The sequence below is a fragment of the Helianthus annuus genome, chromosome 2, assembly GCF_002127325.2.
Source record: "Helianthus annuus cultivar XRQ/B chromosome 2, HanXRQr2.0-SUNRISE, whole genome shotgun sequence".
Lineage (NCBI taxonomy): Eukaryota > Viridiplantae > Streptophyta > Magnoliopsida > Asterales > Asteraceae > Helianthus > Helianthus annuus.
The window spans coordinates 21,003,459-21,019,807 of NC_035434.2; the positions used below are offsets into that span (position 1 = coordinate 21,003,459).

Sequence of the window (16,349 nt, forward strand, 5' to 3'; positions counted from 1 at the left end):
AGAACAAAATGTGTTTTATTGTAATGTATTAGCATGCTGTGTTTTACTGTTAGGGTAATGATGTGTTGTCCAAAAAACTGTTTTTGTTAATGGGTTTTTTATTAGATGTGGGTGTAAAGCATATGTGTTTTAAGGTCATTTTGGTCATAAGTTTACGGTGAACATGTTTGTTTTAAGGTTAATTTATTAGATAAGGCAGTAGAAATGTGTTTTATAAATAATAAAGATGTGTTTTCAGTCAAACGGAGAAAAAGTGAGAGAATAAAAGGAAAATGGCTTTCAAGGGTACCCGGAAACCCACCGGACAAGCCAATAATACTGGATGAATCGGACACAGAAGAAGGATCACCTTTACAGGGTACGGTTAGTTGTGGCAGTTAAAGGTGGGGGGGGGGTGGGTAACTTATATGGCCACCTGTCTGATAAGTTGTGTTAATTTTTGTTACAAACAGTTGAGCGTGTTAAAAAACATAAAGAAACAATAGACAGCAAAGTATCGTCCACACAACAACCGCCTGCCGGTACCCTTCTGTCTGACATTGCACATCTCTTTCCGAACGTAATGGATAAAAATGTCGTATTGTAGTCGGAACCAAACGAAAAAAGTGAAATTCCCATATGTAAGTTAAATGAACGAACGTGAAACCATATGTTCAATGAGTTAAAACACAACAGCATAGTACTAACAAATTTTATGGGCTTTAAATCAGCCGCCACAAACAAAAAGGGAAACGAAACCGGTACGAAGAGGAAGCACAAAGAGGCTGGAATCATACCGGAAGAAAAGAAAGCTGCGACTGTACAAACGGTTAAGCCGATTAAAGAAGCAGCACACGGTAAAGTTAATATTAAGGACTAAATTTCAGATACTTAAAAGACTGACTTGCTGACCGGCTTGGTATATTGGTGTTTTGTCAGGTACGACAATAGACGATTCTGATGATGATTTTGACAACCCACCTTGGAAAAAAACAAGGTCAGGTGCGGGTCAACAAGTAGTTGAAAAAACACAACAACCCGCATATGCTACATCAATCAAAGACTCTAAAACACACAAGAAGCGACAACCGGTAAAGAATTACATACCACTTGCTGATGGGAAACTAACTATGCGATTGGCTCTTAAACACATGGGGGAGTTAATGGAATCTTTGAACGAAAATCAACGGGGGGCTGTCCGAAACATAGGTTTCGGGTCAATACTTAGCTTTCGAATGGGTCCGATTCCCTCAACTCTGAGTTGGTGGTTGGTAAATAATTACGACACTAAAACACGGGTCTTGAATTGCGGTAGCCACCACATTCAAATAACAGAGGAATTGGTGCACGATGTGTTCGGAGTACCGAGAGGGAACGAAGAAATAAAGGAAGTAGCGAGAGCAAGGGCTGATTTCCACGAGGTTGTGGCAGAATGGAAAGCACAATTCGAAAGTGATCCTGCACGCTTGACGCCTGTTCAGTTCAAAACATACATGCAGGGGCAACAAGCGAGCGGACGGATCTTTGTGTTGAACTTTTTGTTGTTCTACAACACACTTCTGGGAGAGACAACTACGAATTCATCAATTAATATGAAGTTTTTACCAGCATTGCATCGAGGGAAGGATATCAAAAGTTTTAACTGGTGTGAGTACATGATCAGGTGTCTGGATCGAACGGTGGAAGCATGGACACCAAAGGAGCCCTTCCTTGGACCAATGCCATTGCTAGTGGTATGTTCTAAATAGATATGTAATTTCCTAATATAAAACAAAGAGTAATGTGCTTTAAAACACATCTGTTTTGGTAAAAACACATCTGTTCTGGTAAAACACAGTATGTATATAAAAACCATCAACACACATTCTAATAATAGTTAAACAGTATTATAGGTGATATAACACAACCTGAAGTATACCAAACCTTTAAAACACATCTGTTTTGGTAAAACACATTAATGTTGTATTCGAAAAAATAGAAATGCACCGATAGACTCAAAACTTATTTTGAAGACCATTATGTATATAAAAACCATCAACACACATTCTAAGAATAGTTAAACAGTATTATAGGTGATGTAACACAACCTGGAGTATACCAAACCTTTAAAACACATCTGACGTTAGTTTCGTTATTTGGTTTTTTACAGGCTGCGTTGATACGTGACCAGAAGATATACAAAGAAGGTGAACAAAGAGCAGCGCATCTCATCGAAGATATCAATGATGACGATATCGAGGCAGTGAGCATAAAGTTGGACTCGGTCAGATTAGATCAAATCTTAGTGGAAGAGTACGAGTTACAACCGGAACAAAGGTATCCATTTGCAAAAAAGAGTGATGATGACATCGAAGCAGAAGTAGTGAAAACAAAGAAAAAAGATGAACCGAAGGCTGAAAAACACATTACCAAGTGTGTTCCGGAAAAAAAGAAAAAAACATTCGTAAAGCCGGCCGGTAAAGCACATGGTAAACCTCCGGTCTCACCGTCACCGAAAAAAAAAACAGACTGAAAAGAAGCTGCCGAAAGCCGGAGAGGCTGGGAAGAAGAAAATTTTAAATGAAAGTGGTCCGGAAAATGCGCGTGTTGTAGAAGAAATACCGGTTAATGCGGGTTTCCAAACCGATTTCGCAGATTGCATGAATGAAGAAGCTGGCCAGGAACGAGTGCCTATTATAGATACATCCGATATAGAAAGATACTACCGAGAAACCGGCGAGTGGGGACAAACACAACAAAGTCAGCCGGGAATTAGCTCATCTATGGCATCTCAATATGGATCGACACCAGCGACACAAAGCGACGAGGTAATCTTTTAATTTTTCAATTATTTACACTTAACATCTTAAACCACACAATCATACTACCTAAAAACCATGTTTGGTATTAGTAAAACACACTGCTAAATGTTAAAACACACATTTATGTTATTGGTAAACCACTTTACGAATGGTAAAACACATTAAAGTATTAACAGCCTTATCATTTAAAACACAGATTCTGTTTGCTAATAACACATTCAGAATACCAAAAAACTTAAACTGGAATTATTAAAACACACTAATTATTTGGTAAAAACAGAATACTGATGCTGATTTAATAATTATTTGGTAAAAACACACTAATAATAAAAAAACAAACTAATGATTGGAAAATAACATTTTCCAAAAAGGTAAAACACTTTTAATAATGGTAAAAACATAGTGCAGGGTTTGGAAGTAGCACCAATGCTAATTTAATACACCTTGTGATTGCTAAAACACACTGCTGCTAAACCATATTTGGTATTAGTAAAACACACTGCTAAATGTTAAAACACACATTTATGTGATTGGTAAACCACTTTACGAATGGTAAAACACATTAAAGTATTAACAGCCTGATCATTTAAAACACATATTCTGTTTGCTAATAAAACACACTGCTGGTAGGTAAAACACAAACAACATAAAAAATTAAAAAAGAACCACAAATATTGATAGGGAAAACACATTATAACCTGGTAAAAACACGTTGCATAATTGGAGAAATAAGAATATGATAAAGTGTGTATGATGTAATTCAGGTACATGCGGGAATGTTGGAGATTTTCTTGAATCAATTCGACGAATGTGTAAAAAGGATAACCGACACTTTTACAGAAGGTTTCCAATTGTACCCCCAAAGTGAAAAAATCAAAGAAGTACACAAATTGTGGACAGATAAGTTGAAAAAGGTCGGATCAACGTGTACGACAACCGAACAACCACAAACTCCTGATGATAAAACACCGGAAAAAGAGGCAAATAAGGAGAATTTAGATATGTCACAGTTGTCGCAGTGGACACCTTCATTGGCCGAAGAGGTATGCAAGACGGTTGACAAGACAACCACGCAGACGACTCAGCTTGCAGTAATTGAGCCGCCCGCACAGAAGACTCAGGTTGAAGAAATGGAGAAGACCGCACTCGCCGTCACACCAATCTCCCAGAAAACACAGGAAGAGTACGAATATACAATTAGACGTGGGCGGCTAATACACGATCTGGACCTTGGAAAGCCGAAAATAAGACCGGAAAGACAAACAGAGTTGACTGATGCTCTAAGGTCACCTTACGTGAAGCGGGCAGTGTCGATTAAGGCAAAGCTTGAAAACGCTGAGCTCTCCGTCAGCTCATACATGTTTTCAGCCTGGGGTTCAATGTGGTATGTTAAAACACATCTGTTTTGGTAAAACACATTAATATTGTATTCGAAAAAATAGTAATGCACCGATATACTCACAACAGTTTGAAACTGATTCTGATGAATAAATTGTAAAACATTTAATAAAACACATTTGTATACATTAGGGATGTTGTCTTCAGAACTAAGAAAGGAGTGCCGGTGATGAGATCTCCGCTCGAATCATTATTGCCGGGAATCGAGGTGCACATATTGGTAATAAGCGCGTGGGCGGATTTGTTGAATTACGAAGAAAAATTCAGGCTAAAGGGGAGCATCGCACGCCTGTTCTGTTCAGTCAATATGTTGGTAAGGCTGATCATATTGGAATTGCAATTTAAGTTGTCAACTTTAGTAATATTGTTTAACACGATTAATTTGAAATGCAGAATGAAGACGACTACATTAAAAATGCAAAATCAAGAGCAAAAACGTTCGGAGACAACATGGAACCGGTTTTAGTTTCAGCTGATGTCAAAAAGATACCTGAACATGCCCTCATCTTTGTACCAGTCTTACACGAAGCTCATTTCTATTGTGTATGCTTTAATTTAAAGGACATGAAGGTAGAAGTTTTGGACAACAGCGCTAAGGATGTCTCAATGCAAGCGAAATACAAAAAAAGGCCGGAAAAATTGGTACGCCCGTCTATATATAAAATACAAAAGTCCTGTGTTATATAAATGCATGTCATTTGGATTACAATTTTTTTATAAACACAAAAATTAAAAACTGCAAAAAAAATGTTTACAAAATATATATGAATAAGGTTTGATGTTAAAACACATGTGATAATAAAATGACTCTAAATGATGATATTATAAGTTTAATGTGTTAAAACACATTAAAATGTTACTTAAACTGTTACTTAATGTGTTAAAACCCACTTCATGATAATTATAAGTTTAGTGTGCTAAAACACACTTGATAAAATGAATGATACGTTAGCAGCACTAGTGAATCTTTAAAACACAGTGTAGAACATAATAACATATAAATATTCAATTAAAACACACTGTTACTTAATTCTACGTTGTATTGTGCCTCTACATGTGTATTACTTTATTACTTTACTACAGTATTGTGCCTATACATAATAACGGTATTAAGAGCTTAAAACACACTGAGTCAGAACTTTAAATTTATCTCTTTGTTAATTACGTTGATCATTTTAATGCATTCAGCTTAAAACACAAGCGCTGATTTAAACTGTTTATCGTGCAGCGTGATGCTTTATCGGTGTACTTGGAAAAAAATGGGCATCCGGCGGGCGGGGTGATCGATAAGGTTGAGCCGGTACGATTGGAAATGCCATGGCGTACAAAAAATAATGTAATCGATTGTGGCGTCTTCCTGATGCGCCATATGGAAACATACAAGGGCGTATCTGGAAAAGGTTGGGAATGCGGATTCTCAAATGAGTGCACTGATGCGGGTGAGATTTCATACAAGCAGATCAAAGAGATTGATGATCTCCGGCGTAAGTACATTACGAAGATGCTCCTAAGTGAAGGAAACGAGTACAGAGGTTTTGTTAAAGCCGAGGTTGCTAAATATAACAAGTTGTCGGCGGATGAAAAAAAGAGGCTAGAATCAAAAGCCTATGACACAATCCTTGCAAGATTGGATAACTAGCTTAAAATGACATGTTCTCGAAAAAAAACTTTGTTAGCGGTAGTTTGTTGACGTATTGTGCACTGATTTTCTTAAAACCCAGATAGTTTGTTTTGTTCAGTTATCTCAATGACTTTAACAAGTACAAATATGTTAACTTTGAACCTCTTGAACCTTGTGATTTGTGGCTATATTATTACTTTGTTTCAATCTACAAAAGATATACAGTGCTATGACCTATTAAAACACAGTCTAGATACTTAAAACACAGTGCCAATAATGTGATCTGGGAACCAACCTATCTATGTCATCAAGCATCTATACCTTAAAACAAACTTAAAACACATTAATATTTAAAGAGGCTGATGGTTTGTCTGGAAAAGGCATTGTTACAGTTGTGTGACCCCTTAAAACACAGTCTACATACTTAGTGCCAATAATAAAATCTGGTAAGCAACCTATCTATATCATCAAGTGTCTATGCCTTAAAACGAAGTTAAAACACTTTAAATATCAAATACAAAAACTAAATAGTTTACAACAACCTTCAAGTATACAAAGGATTGACTTCAGATTCGAGTATCTGTGAAAACATACATTAAAACAAGTTAACGCACTTTAACATCAATAACATAAACTAAATAGTTGAAAAAAACCTTCAAGTATACAAAAGAATGACTTCAGGTTCGAATATCTGTGAAAACACATTACGTATAACAGGCGGATGGATTCTAAGGAACATAATCCAAATTAAAAATGTTAAAACACATTAACATTTAAAAGGCTTGTGTTTTGTCTGGAACAAAGTTAACATTTAACTTTTATAGTATGCTAAAACACATATGGCTACTAAAACACATTAACATTTAAAAAGTATGCTCGTTACTCTGGAACAAAGTGAGTACTTAAGACACAGTTGAAAACTGCACTTTATGGACTAAAACAAGTTTAAAACACATTTTTAACGAAGTAAACAAATATGCCAAACCCACGAACAAATCCAGAATCCCGTAAAACAGATATGGCTACTACATAAAGAGCTTAAAACTAAAACACAAAAGCAACTATTTTCATAAAATGTCGAATACAAATCAGTCTTAAAATCACCAAAACCAAATCTCAACACAAACATACGATAAAAAAATAAAACTAAAAAACGGATAGTTCAGCAAAGTACTTAGAAAAATATTGATAAAAAAAGATCCTACTATGCCATCTCCTCATCGTCCATATCTGCATCGTTTCCAGATGTGTAAAACACATCATCATCATCGTTCAAACCAGTACCATCACCTTGAACAACCATAGCAGCATCTCCTTCAGGAATTGTGTCTTCATTACCACCAGCATTCTGCGAAGAACCTGCCTCAGCCCCAGCCACGTTGTATTTCCAGCACGTTACTCTGTTATGACCGTATTTTTTACATAATGAACATTGACGACGTTTACTTCCAGACTGACTTACGGCTCGCTCCTTTTGAGATTTAAGGCGTTTATGAGAACCACAGCCCTTGAACCTGGTACCAACTGGAACACGGATAGTGGCCGTGCTCTCTGGAGCAACTCCTAGCAGTTCAGCAAATCGGTTACGTCGTGTCTTGGGAGGTGCATTTATTTGAGCTTCATCCGCGGCTGACATAAACTGCTTGATATGGTCTCGAAAATCAGACAACTTATCAAAATTTGAAATCAGCTTGTTAACGACATACTCCGTTGCGTGACTAATCTCCCGAACACACCGGTTAACCTCGTCACTACGATCTGGATTTCCACCATCCGTAAGAATGGACCCGGGGGAACTATTTGGAACAGCTTCACGCGTCCAACGCCTCAATATATATTGTTTAGGAAACTCCCTTATATCAAGAATCCGTAACACGCAAAAAATGTGACTACAAAACAGCCCAAACTGCTCAAACCTATTGCATGTACACTTAACAGTAACATCCTCCTCGCGTATCATAACCTGTAACATTTAATATCAATAAAACACAGTTCATAAAAAAATAAATAATAGACAAAAAATAAGACCACATAAAGAAAAAATAAACAATCACCTCAAAGTACGAAGAACATGGCTGATCGAGATCCTTTATAAAAAACTTAATGAAATCACCGACGTGATCTAATCTGACACTCGCACAACGATGAATCGCATGTTGAATCTCGAGTTGAACATCAAAAAATAAAGTTCTAGTATATATTTGAGCTGCTTGCTTCTCGAGAACAAAATCACTCCACTCTCCAGGGTTGGTGTATCGAGTGTCATGATCGTTTTTTCGGTGCTCATGCCTTTGCGCTTCAATAGCCGTATCAAAGTGGCTAAGAAATTCAACCAACGTGCACTTTGGATTGCTAATTTTTCCAAAAAAGTGGTTCTCGCTTTCGGACCTAGATGATGTCCGCATAAGACCAGACATTTCTTCTTCACGATAGTAAGCTGGAATCCATGATTCACGTAGCCCATATATATACGTCAGCCATTCATGGTCGGTTAACCCGAAATCATGAATAATAGCGGCCCATTCAGCCTCAAAAGCTTCGGGCAATAGAGAATCAGTCCAAACAACTGCAGACAATCTTTTCCTGAAATCTGTATTTGAACATAAGGCAGCCCCAACCTAAAATGGCACATTGTATCGTGAATGACAAAAAAAATTAATTTTAAAACACAGAACAAATCACACAAAAAATAAAAAAAAATAAAACCCTGCCATATAAAACCCATACCTTTGTAGTGAGTTTATCCATGATATGCCACATACATAACCGATGCCTCGACTCAGGCCAAACATCAGCTATAGCCCTTTTCATCGCAGGGTCTTGGTCAGTAACGATTACAGGAGGCGCGTACCCGTATGCGTTCTTGATCGCCCTAAGTAACCAGCTATACGTCTCTGCCGTTTCCGAACCGAGAATTGCAGCACCAAGTGTCACGTTCCTATTATGATTATCAATCCCAGTAAAAGGGACAAACATCATGTTATACCTTTAAAAAAACACACAATCAGCGATGAAAAAACAAATCATGATGTATTTATAACACAGTAAGATTTAAAACACAATAAATATGTAAAAAAAATAAACTCATAGTTACTTGTTACGCTTGTATGTAGCATCAAATGATATAACGTCCCCAAACATATAATAATTTCTCTTCATATCCTCGTCGGCCCAAAAAATGCACTTCAACACACCTTCGTCTGTGGTTTCATATTCACAAGAGAAGTTCGGTAAAAACTCCTTTTTTCTCATCAAACGCTTGACAAACATTTCCGCATCAAACTCTCCGATAAAAAGATTTAACTCCTTCTTGAAATTTTTAAAATCGACTTTGGTAGCACCGACTTTGTCGAACCCACCATACACTTCCTTCATAATGTTAAATGCACGAACAGGCCCGATGTTGAGATGTGACATCTTGTTTATCATCTCTTCGTGTGCACGATTAATACCCCTGTTTTCCTTGAGAAGATGTAAATCTTCTTCATGCACAAAATCGTGGTTGTGCGCCTCTATAAAATGATAAAGCAAATACTTCTTAGCATCGGTAAGTTTTATTCTGATCGCAGCCTGGCATCCGGTCCTTTTTGATGGTACCCTACGTACCCACCTATCGGACGGCTGATCTACTAAAGTATCAACTGGTCGAAAGTCTTTTTGACCCTCCTTTGAACAGAAAAAACACATCACATATAACAAACTGATGTTTACACATAAAGAGTTTAAAATAAACATGAACAAAAACTGCAACTATGGAATTTAAAACACAACATTCAACTATGTAAAAAAAGGGGTGACCTTCATACTACAAACAATCATCCAACTCATGTGAAACAATGAACAAAAACACCCTGAACATGTATGACTGTTAAAACACAACACCAATAACATGATGATGGTTTGGCACAACCTCAGCATCTGTTGAAACAAGTAATTGGTAAAACACATTACAGTTAAAAAACACATCATTTAATAAGAAACTACAAAAAAGAACTCATAACTAGTAAAACACATTACTTTTAAAACACAACATCCAATAATAACACGTAACTAGTAAAACACAGTACATTTAGAACACATCATTCAATAAGAAACTACATTAGAACACATAACTAGTAAAACACAGTCAATTTAGAACACATCATTCAATAAGAAACTAAAATAGAACACATAACTAGTAAAACACATTACTTTTAAAACACAACATCCACTATGGAACATTAAAAAAAATTGTCTTCAGGCTCAATAACTGTTAAAACACAACACTATTTAACAGACAACATTAACATGATTTATATAAAAGGTTGACTACAACCTCAATATCTATTGCAACAGGAAACTTGTTAAACACAATACGGTTAAAACACAGACAAATAAGAATCTGTATAACTGTTAAAACACATCACCAACAACAAAGCTTGATGGTCTTGCTCGTAAAAAAAAACTGTGGATTTTAACAAGGTGACCTCTGCTGTTAAAACACATCATCAAGGTTATGAAAACAATGTGTAACCTTTATGTACTTAATACAGCTCGACAACTCTGCTGTTAAAACACAGCATCAAGAACAATCTGAATATTTTGAATAAAGGTTATAGTAAAACAATACAAAAATGCTAAAAAGGTAACTGCAATTACCATCTGCAACATCAGCGAGGGTGTTCGAAGCCATGATCTTTCAGACTTAAAAAATATAGAATAAGAACTTTGCTGATGAATAATAGGATGATCGGATTATAATATATAGATGTGTGTTTCGTGTTCGTGGAATTTGGAATAGATTTGGATTGAAAAGAAACTACAATCCCGAATTTGATGCATAGAAATCAGTTACAAAACGAAACATGCAAAAATATATAAATTGAGATAATTACCAAAAATAAAAAAAAATATATGTAATTACATGTTTGCCCTTCTAGTTAAAATACATCCATGCCACATGTCACTATACTATTGCTTCCTAGACTTTCTAGGAAAATAGGACTTTCCACACAACTCCTGCTCATATATATATATATATATATATATATATATATATATATATATATATATATATATATATATATATATATATATATATATATATATTTGGGTTATATGAGTAGTGTTAAGATTCATACGTGTGACATGATTTACCCTTGTATGTATGTGTGTGTGTGTGTATGGTCAAATTACAAATATACATAAGTAGAGGGGGAAACGTGTAATTAACAAATAGTGACTAGTAACTACCATTTCTACCCGTTACATTCTTCATCTCCATCTCAACTTGCACGTACGATCTCCAAAAACCAAATCACATGTCCTCAATGTTTCTAGCATTCATATATTACTAAATTCATAGGTGACCACACTCTAGATTCAACTGCATTTTCTTCACCATTGTCACATCATCAACAATATTCCTGTATCTATCTATCTATCTATATATCCCATCGTTGGATTGACGCAAAACAATGGCTGGAGCCGTTTCAGCGCTTTTCATTCTCGATATCAAGGGCCGCTGTTTGATCAGTCGTCACTATCGTGGTGATATTTTATCCGTTGAAGCCGAGAGATTCTTCACAAAACTTCTTGAGAATGAGGTATAATAATTTTATGATATTATTAGTATGGATGGATCCAATTGTATGCATATAACAAAATTTCAGTTTCTAGGTTTTTGGCAAGCAAATCGGTTTTCGTTATAGCATAAAACGATTAATGTAGACTATAGTTATTATTATTTGATTTATCGTTCATCTATAATTTTTTTGTTCGTAACTATTTTAAATCCGGTTTGAATATTAGGATAGTTAGTGACGTTTTATCATTACCGTTAGCTAGTTAGGCTTATAAATTTATAATTAGTTTGTTAGCTTTATCATTATCCTTTTCATTACAATCTCTTTGTATAATGGAACAAATATGATTCATGAAGTAAGTTCATGCTAATTTAGGGACAAATGTGTTTTCTTTTTTTTTTTTTTTTTTTTTTTTGTGCATTTGATTTATGTCAGGAAGATATTGAGGCTCAAGGTCCAGTAGTATTTGATAACGGCGTGTCTCACATATTCATTCGACACAACAATGTATACTTAATGGCTGTATCCAGGCAAAACTGTAACGTTGCTAGCCTCATTGCATTTCTCCACAAGTTAGCCGATGTGAGTACTAAGATTAACGCTTTATTACCCCATGGTTATACTTATGGTTTACGCTTGGATTCGCAAAAATGGGTTGTTTTCATTTTTCAAAACCCATGATGATGAATTTCATATTATCATGTCATTAATTATTTCTAAATAAATTATAAATTTTTTTCAGGTTTTCGAGTATTATTTCGAAGAGTTGGTTGAAGAATCTCTTAGAGATAACTTTGTTGTAGTGGTAAAAATGAAACCCTTCATTACACTTCAGTTAAGTTAACCAACTATATAAACTCATACTTAGCAAAATATGGCAGTATGAATTACTCGACGAAATGATGGACTTTGGTTACCCACAATATACCGAAGCAACGATTTTAAGCGAGTTTATCAAGACTGACGCTTATAGGTTGGAAGTTACACAAAGGCCTCCAATGGCTGTAACCAATGCGGTCTCGTGGCGAAATGAAGGAATATATTACAAAAAGAATGAAGTATGCACCTTTTTTGTCAATATGGTCATTGATATTAACATTAACATTGCAATGTTATCTTTTTCTCTTTTGATATCAGGTATTCCTGGATGTGATTGAAAGTGTTAACATACTAGTCAATAGTAACCGACAGTTGATTCGGTCAGAAGTTGGCGGGGCGTTAAAGATGAGAACGTGTTTAAGGTGCTTAAAAATTATGGCTCACAACAACAAAGTCGATAAGTTTATCATGTAACACTATCAACATTAATCTAAAGTGTGTGCGCACACCACGGGGGGGGGGGGTCATTGAATACACAACTAATTTTAAGTAAAGAACTGTGAGAATTGCGTAAACATTTGTACTCGTTACTTTACTTGTGATCCCTTTCTTTGTACCACTATATATGATTAACGCTACGCACAAGTATTTATACGGTTAACTGAAGTTTTAACCATTTCGTGCAGTGGAATGCCTGAGTGCAAGCTTGGGCTTAACGATAGAGTTCTAATGGATGCACAAGATCGGTCTTCAAAGGGGAAATGCATTGATTTAGAAGACATCAGATTTCACCAGTAAGACATCAATAGAGACATTACTAGCGTATGCTATAATTTGGTCGTTTACGGATCTAAACACTCTTCATGCTTACTTGATTGTTGCTTTCAATAGATGTGTACGTCTAGCGCGCTATGAAAAGGACCGCACAATATCTTTTATTCCTCCTGATGGATCATTTGATCTAATGACATATAGGATTAGCACTCAGGTTATCTTCAGTTGCATCGCGCTTGATTCATATTTCATACACCCTTTTTCGATAATTATCAGGATTTCAGATTTTTTATTTTTAATTTTTTATTTGCTGCTAGGTGAAACCGTTAATTTGGGTTGAGGCTCAAATCGAAAAACATGCGAGAAGTAGGATTGAGATGCTTGTAAAAGCTAGAAGCCAATTTAGAGAGCGAAGGTACGCCTCATGTAATTAACGTTTATCTGATCCCACCAGGGTATTGGTGGGGCCCGTGAGTTTTCCCTAACGAGTTCTCATGGCCACAATTTTTTTTTTCATTTTCGTGATACAAATGAGTTTTCTTAGTCGAATTATGAGGCGATCTAATAACTAATGTTTAAAAACAGTAACGCAACAAATGTCCAAATTAGCATACCCGTGCCATCCGATGCTACAAAACCAATTGTTCGAACAACAATGGGAGCCGCTTCATATGCTCCTGAACACGATTCGCTTATATGGAGAATAAGGTCATTCCCCGGTGACAAGGTACCAAATAATGTTTGGAATTTTATGAACATTTTTTTTTTTTTTTTGCATTGTTGTAAATGCTTCTTGTTGTCATAACACCATTTGAGCATTAACAATTGCAGGAGTATATGTTAGGGGCCGAGTTTAGACTCCCGAGTGTCGCTTATGAAGATCCAACCCCAAACAAAAAAACTCCTATACGTGTGAAGTTTGAGATACCGTATTTTACTGTATCTGGTATACAGGTATGCATTTTTACTAGTGGTGGCAATATCGGCGGGCCAAATAGGTTGAGTAACAGGTCAAAACATACTGTCAAAATGGGTCACGTCATTGGTTTGACCCACTAACACTTTTTTGTCCTTCATTTGGAAAAAACTATAAAAAAATAAATAATGATTACTTATAATAATAACTAGTATTTAGCATCCCCACATTGCGGCGGAGGCGTAAAACCGTGTCAAATAGTAGCAATGTCACACCACCGTGAGCGACCACCAACACTGAGTTTGCGACGTGTTAATACGAAGCAATTAGACTGAAACGTAAATATAGAAAATAAAAATAACTAAGTCCATCTAGGACTCGCACATTATGAAGAACTTGTCAAACGGGAAAAATAGACAACATAAAAACGTCGAACCACACACGCACATTGCATTGTGTTAACTCTCAAAACTTAGAAAGAGATGTTGAACCACACACACTTTACGCCTACACATTGGAGTACAACCCCTTATTCCTACAAATGTTAATTTGTATGTGCTTAAAAGTGATTTATGGTTGAAAGTAAAAGAAGTTAAACATAAAAGAACCCAAATATGAGTACAACTCACTAAACTATGAGTACAATCCTTCATGCCTACAAATGTTACAAATCGATATTATATAAATAATAATAATAATAATAATCTTTAAATAAAATGATTTAGTGGTGTGTGTGCATCCCTTTCAAGCCTTGACTAGTTTGTTACCGGGCCGTTTAGTTAAAAATATTTATTTAACCTGTGAACACGGCCTGAATTGACGCATTCATTAGTCATTACTTTACGGTTGCAGGTTCGTCACCTGAAGGTTATCGAAAAAAGTGCTTACCAGACACTACCATGGGTGAGATACATAACAATGGCTGGTGAATATGAAATAAGACTACAGTGAAACCCGGGTCAAACTCGAGAGTTGACCAGTTTCCATATGTGAAATAAGTCTCAACTCTTAACTGCTACTTTAATGTCTAGTTTAATACATAGATTTGTAACCAAACAAACAACATTACTGTAATTTGTTGTTGGTATAATGGTTAGTCACATATGCATGTTACTAGGAGACAAGATTGTGTGTTCAAGCCTCCACCACTTCTCATTTATTTTAAAGATTGTGACTTTGTACCGTATTCATTTACTACAGTACTGTTGGGTTGATTCACAGATACTTTTTTTATCTATATCCCTCGTGCTTTCTATAAAAAAAATGTTTTGAATATTATTTTAAAAATCATACCGGTTTAATAATAATTAGATTTTTTGAATTAAGTGAATTTAGATGTATTTATTGAAAACAAACTTTGGGCACTTTGACCTTGTTCCACCAATTCGACTAACTCATCCTTCAACTATCACGTTATGGTTTAAAAAATGTGATTAGTTGATTTAGGTTGGACCCCATCTTACAATTCTCTCACGGAGATTAAGGGGGTAATGCCTCCCCTTTTGGTGCCCCCTTTAACCAGCATGACATGATGTTTAAAGTTTTGGGTGAGGTGGCATGGGTGTCACATCACTGCCAATGAGACAATAAACTTTAACTAACACATTCTTTAACTATCACCTTGCGGTTTAAGAAAAAAAAACAAAAAAGAAATTGTGATTGGTTGATTTGGGATGGACCCTATCTCACAATTCTCTCACGAGCGTTAAGAGGATACCTCTCACGAGCGTTAAGAGGATACCGCCTCCCCTCTTGATGCCCCCTTTAATCAAGAATGATATGGTGTTTAACCTACGTTAAATACACGTTATCACAGCCTTTAAACAAACTTACAAAAGAATACCGACAACCACCAACGCCGCCGCCACAACCATAGTATCGAAGCAAGCACGAAAACCAAAGCGATATGTATTACACAATCCAACCACTGTTGTACCATCATCGTCACCAAAGTCCACAGAACCAAAGAGACCCAGGCATAAAAGATTTAAGGACGTTGAAGATCCGTCGCCGCCATAAATGGCCAGAAATGGCCAGTAAAGCCACGCGCAACGGTGGACAAAATCCCCTCTCTGTTTCTCTCTCTACAAAATGAGGCAACTGCCATAGACGGCCAAACGAAAGCCAAAGGAACCACGCAGGTCGCGGAAAATGAGTGAATAGAAAACAAATAGCCACACACAAGAAAGTAGCCACGCACACGAAAGTTGCAAATTAATAAAGGGTTAATAAGAGTATATTAAACCAAAACCTGCTAGCCATTGTAACCAAAGATATTCAATAACCGTTGAAAATTGACCGAACCATCCAAATTAAGCTAAATCGGTCATCCGGCTAAGCTAGAACTAACATATTTAAGTTCACGTTTTGAAAAACATGGTTTCACAGTTCGAACACTTTAAGTTAAAAAAAACTACACCCAAATCAACTGAAGTTGCAAACAAAGTGATTGAGATAATAACCAAATAAAGCACAAG

The 16,349-nt window shown here is 36.1% G+C and overlaps 2 protein-coding genes across 2 annotated transcripts; one reads left to right on the forward strand and one right to left on the reverse strand.

The window, feature by feature from the left end:
* Positions 1-6,868: 6,868 nt before the first annotated feature.
* Positions 6,869-9,486, reverse strand: LOC110887400 (protein FAR1-RELATED SEQUENCE 5). Its single transcript, XM_022135060.2, has 4 exons — positions 8,894-9,486; positions 8,527-8,785; positions 7,854-8,417; positions 6,869-7,762 (listed from the first exon to the last, which is right to left on the reverse strand). Exons 1-4 carry the CDS (start codon positions 9,484-9,486, stop codon positions 7,004-7,006), a joined length of 2,175 nt encoding a protein of 724 aa, XP_021990752.1. The 3' UTR covers positions 6,869-7,003.
* Positions 9,487-11,255: 1,769 nt separating this feature from the next.
* On the forward strand, positions 11,256-16,296 carry LOC110912192 (AP-1 complex subunit mu-2-like). The gene is made up of 11 exons (XM_035979685.1): positions 11,256-11,384; positions 11,799-11,945; positions 12,106-12,168; positions 12,245-12,421; positions 12,501-12,604; positions 12,869-12,976; positions 13,074-13,170; positions 13,274-13,371; positions 13,542-13,683; positions 13,788-13,910; positions 14,725-16,296. The coding sequence occupies exons 1-11, from the start codon at positions 11,256-11,258 to the stop codon at positions 14,821-14,823; spliced, it is 1,287 nt and encodes a 428-aa protein (XP_035835578.1). The 3' UTR covers positions 14,824-16,296.
* The last annotated feature ends 53 nt before the right edge of the window (positions 16,297-16,349 follow it).

Excerpts from the sequence above, each read along its gene's own strand:
- LOC110912192 (XM_035979685.1), top strand. The coding sequence starts at position 11,256 with ATGGCTGGAGCCGTTTCAGCGCTTTTCATTCTCGATATCAAGGGCCGC. Across the intron at positions 12,422-12,500 it reads TATATTACAAAAAGAATGAA|GTATTCCTGGATGTGATTGA; the intron begins GTATGCACCTTT and ends TTTTGATATCAG. Across the intron at positions 13,372-13,541 it reads AGCCAATTTAGAGAGCGAAG|TAACGCAACAAATGTCCAAA; the intron begins GTACGCCTCATG and ends GTTTAAAAACAG.
- LOC110887400 (XM_022135060.2), bottom strand. The coding sequence starts at position 9,486 with ATGTGTTTTTTCTGTTCAAAGGAGGGTCAAAAAGACTTTCGACCAGTT. Across the intron at positions 8,786-8,893 it reads GCTACATACAAGCGTAACAA|GTATAACATGATGTTTGTCC; the intron begins GTAACTATGAGT and ends GTTTTTTTAAAG. Across the intron at positions 7,763-7,853 it reads CATGTTCTTCGTACTTTGAG|GTTATGATACGCGAGGAGGA; the intron begins GTGATTGTTTAT and ends TAAATGTTACAG.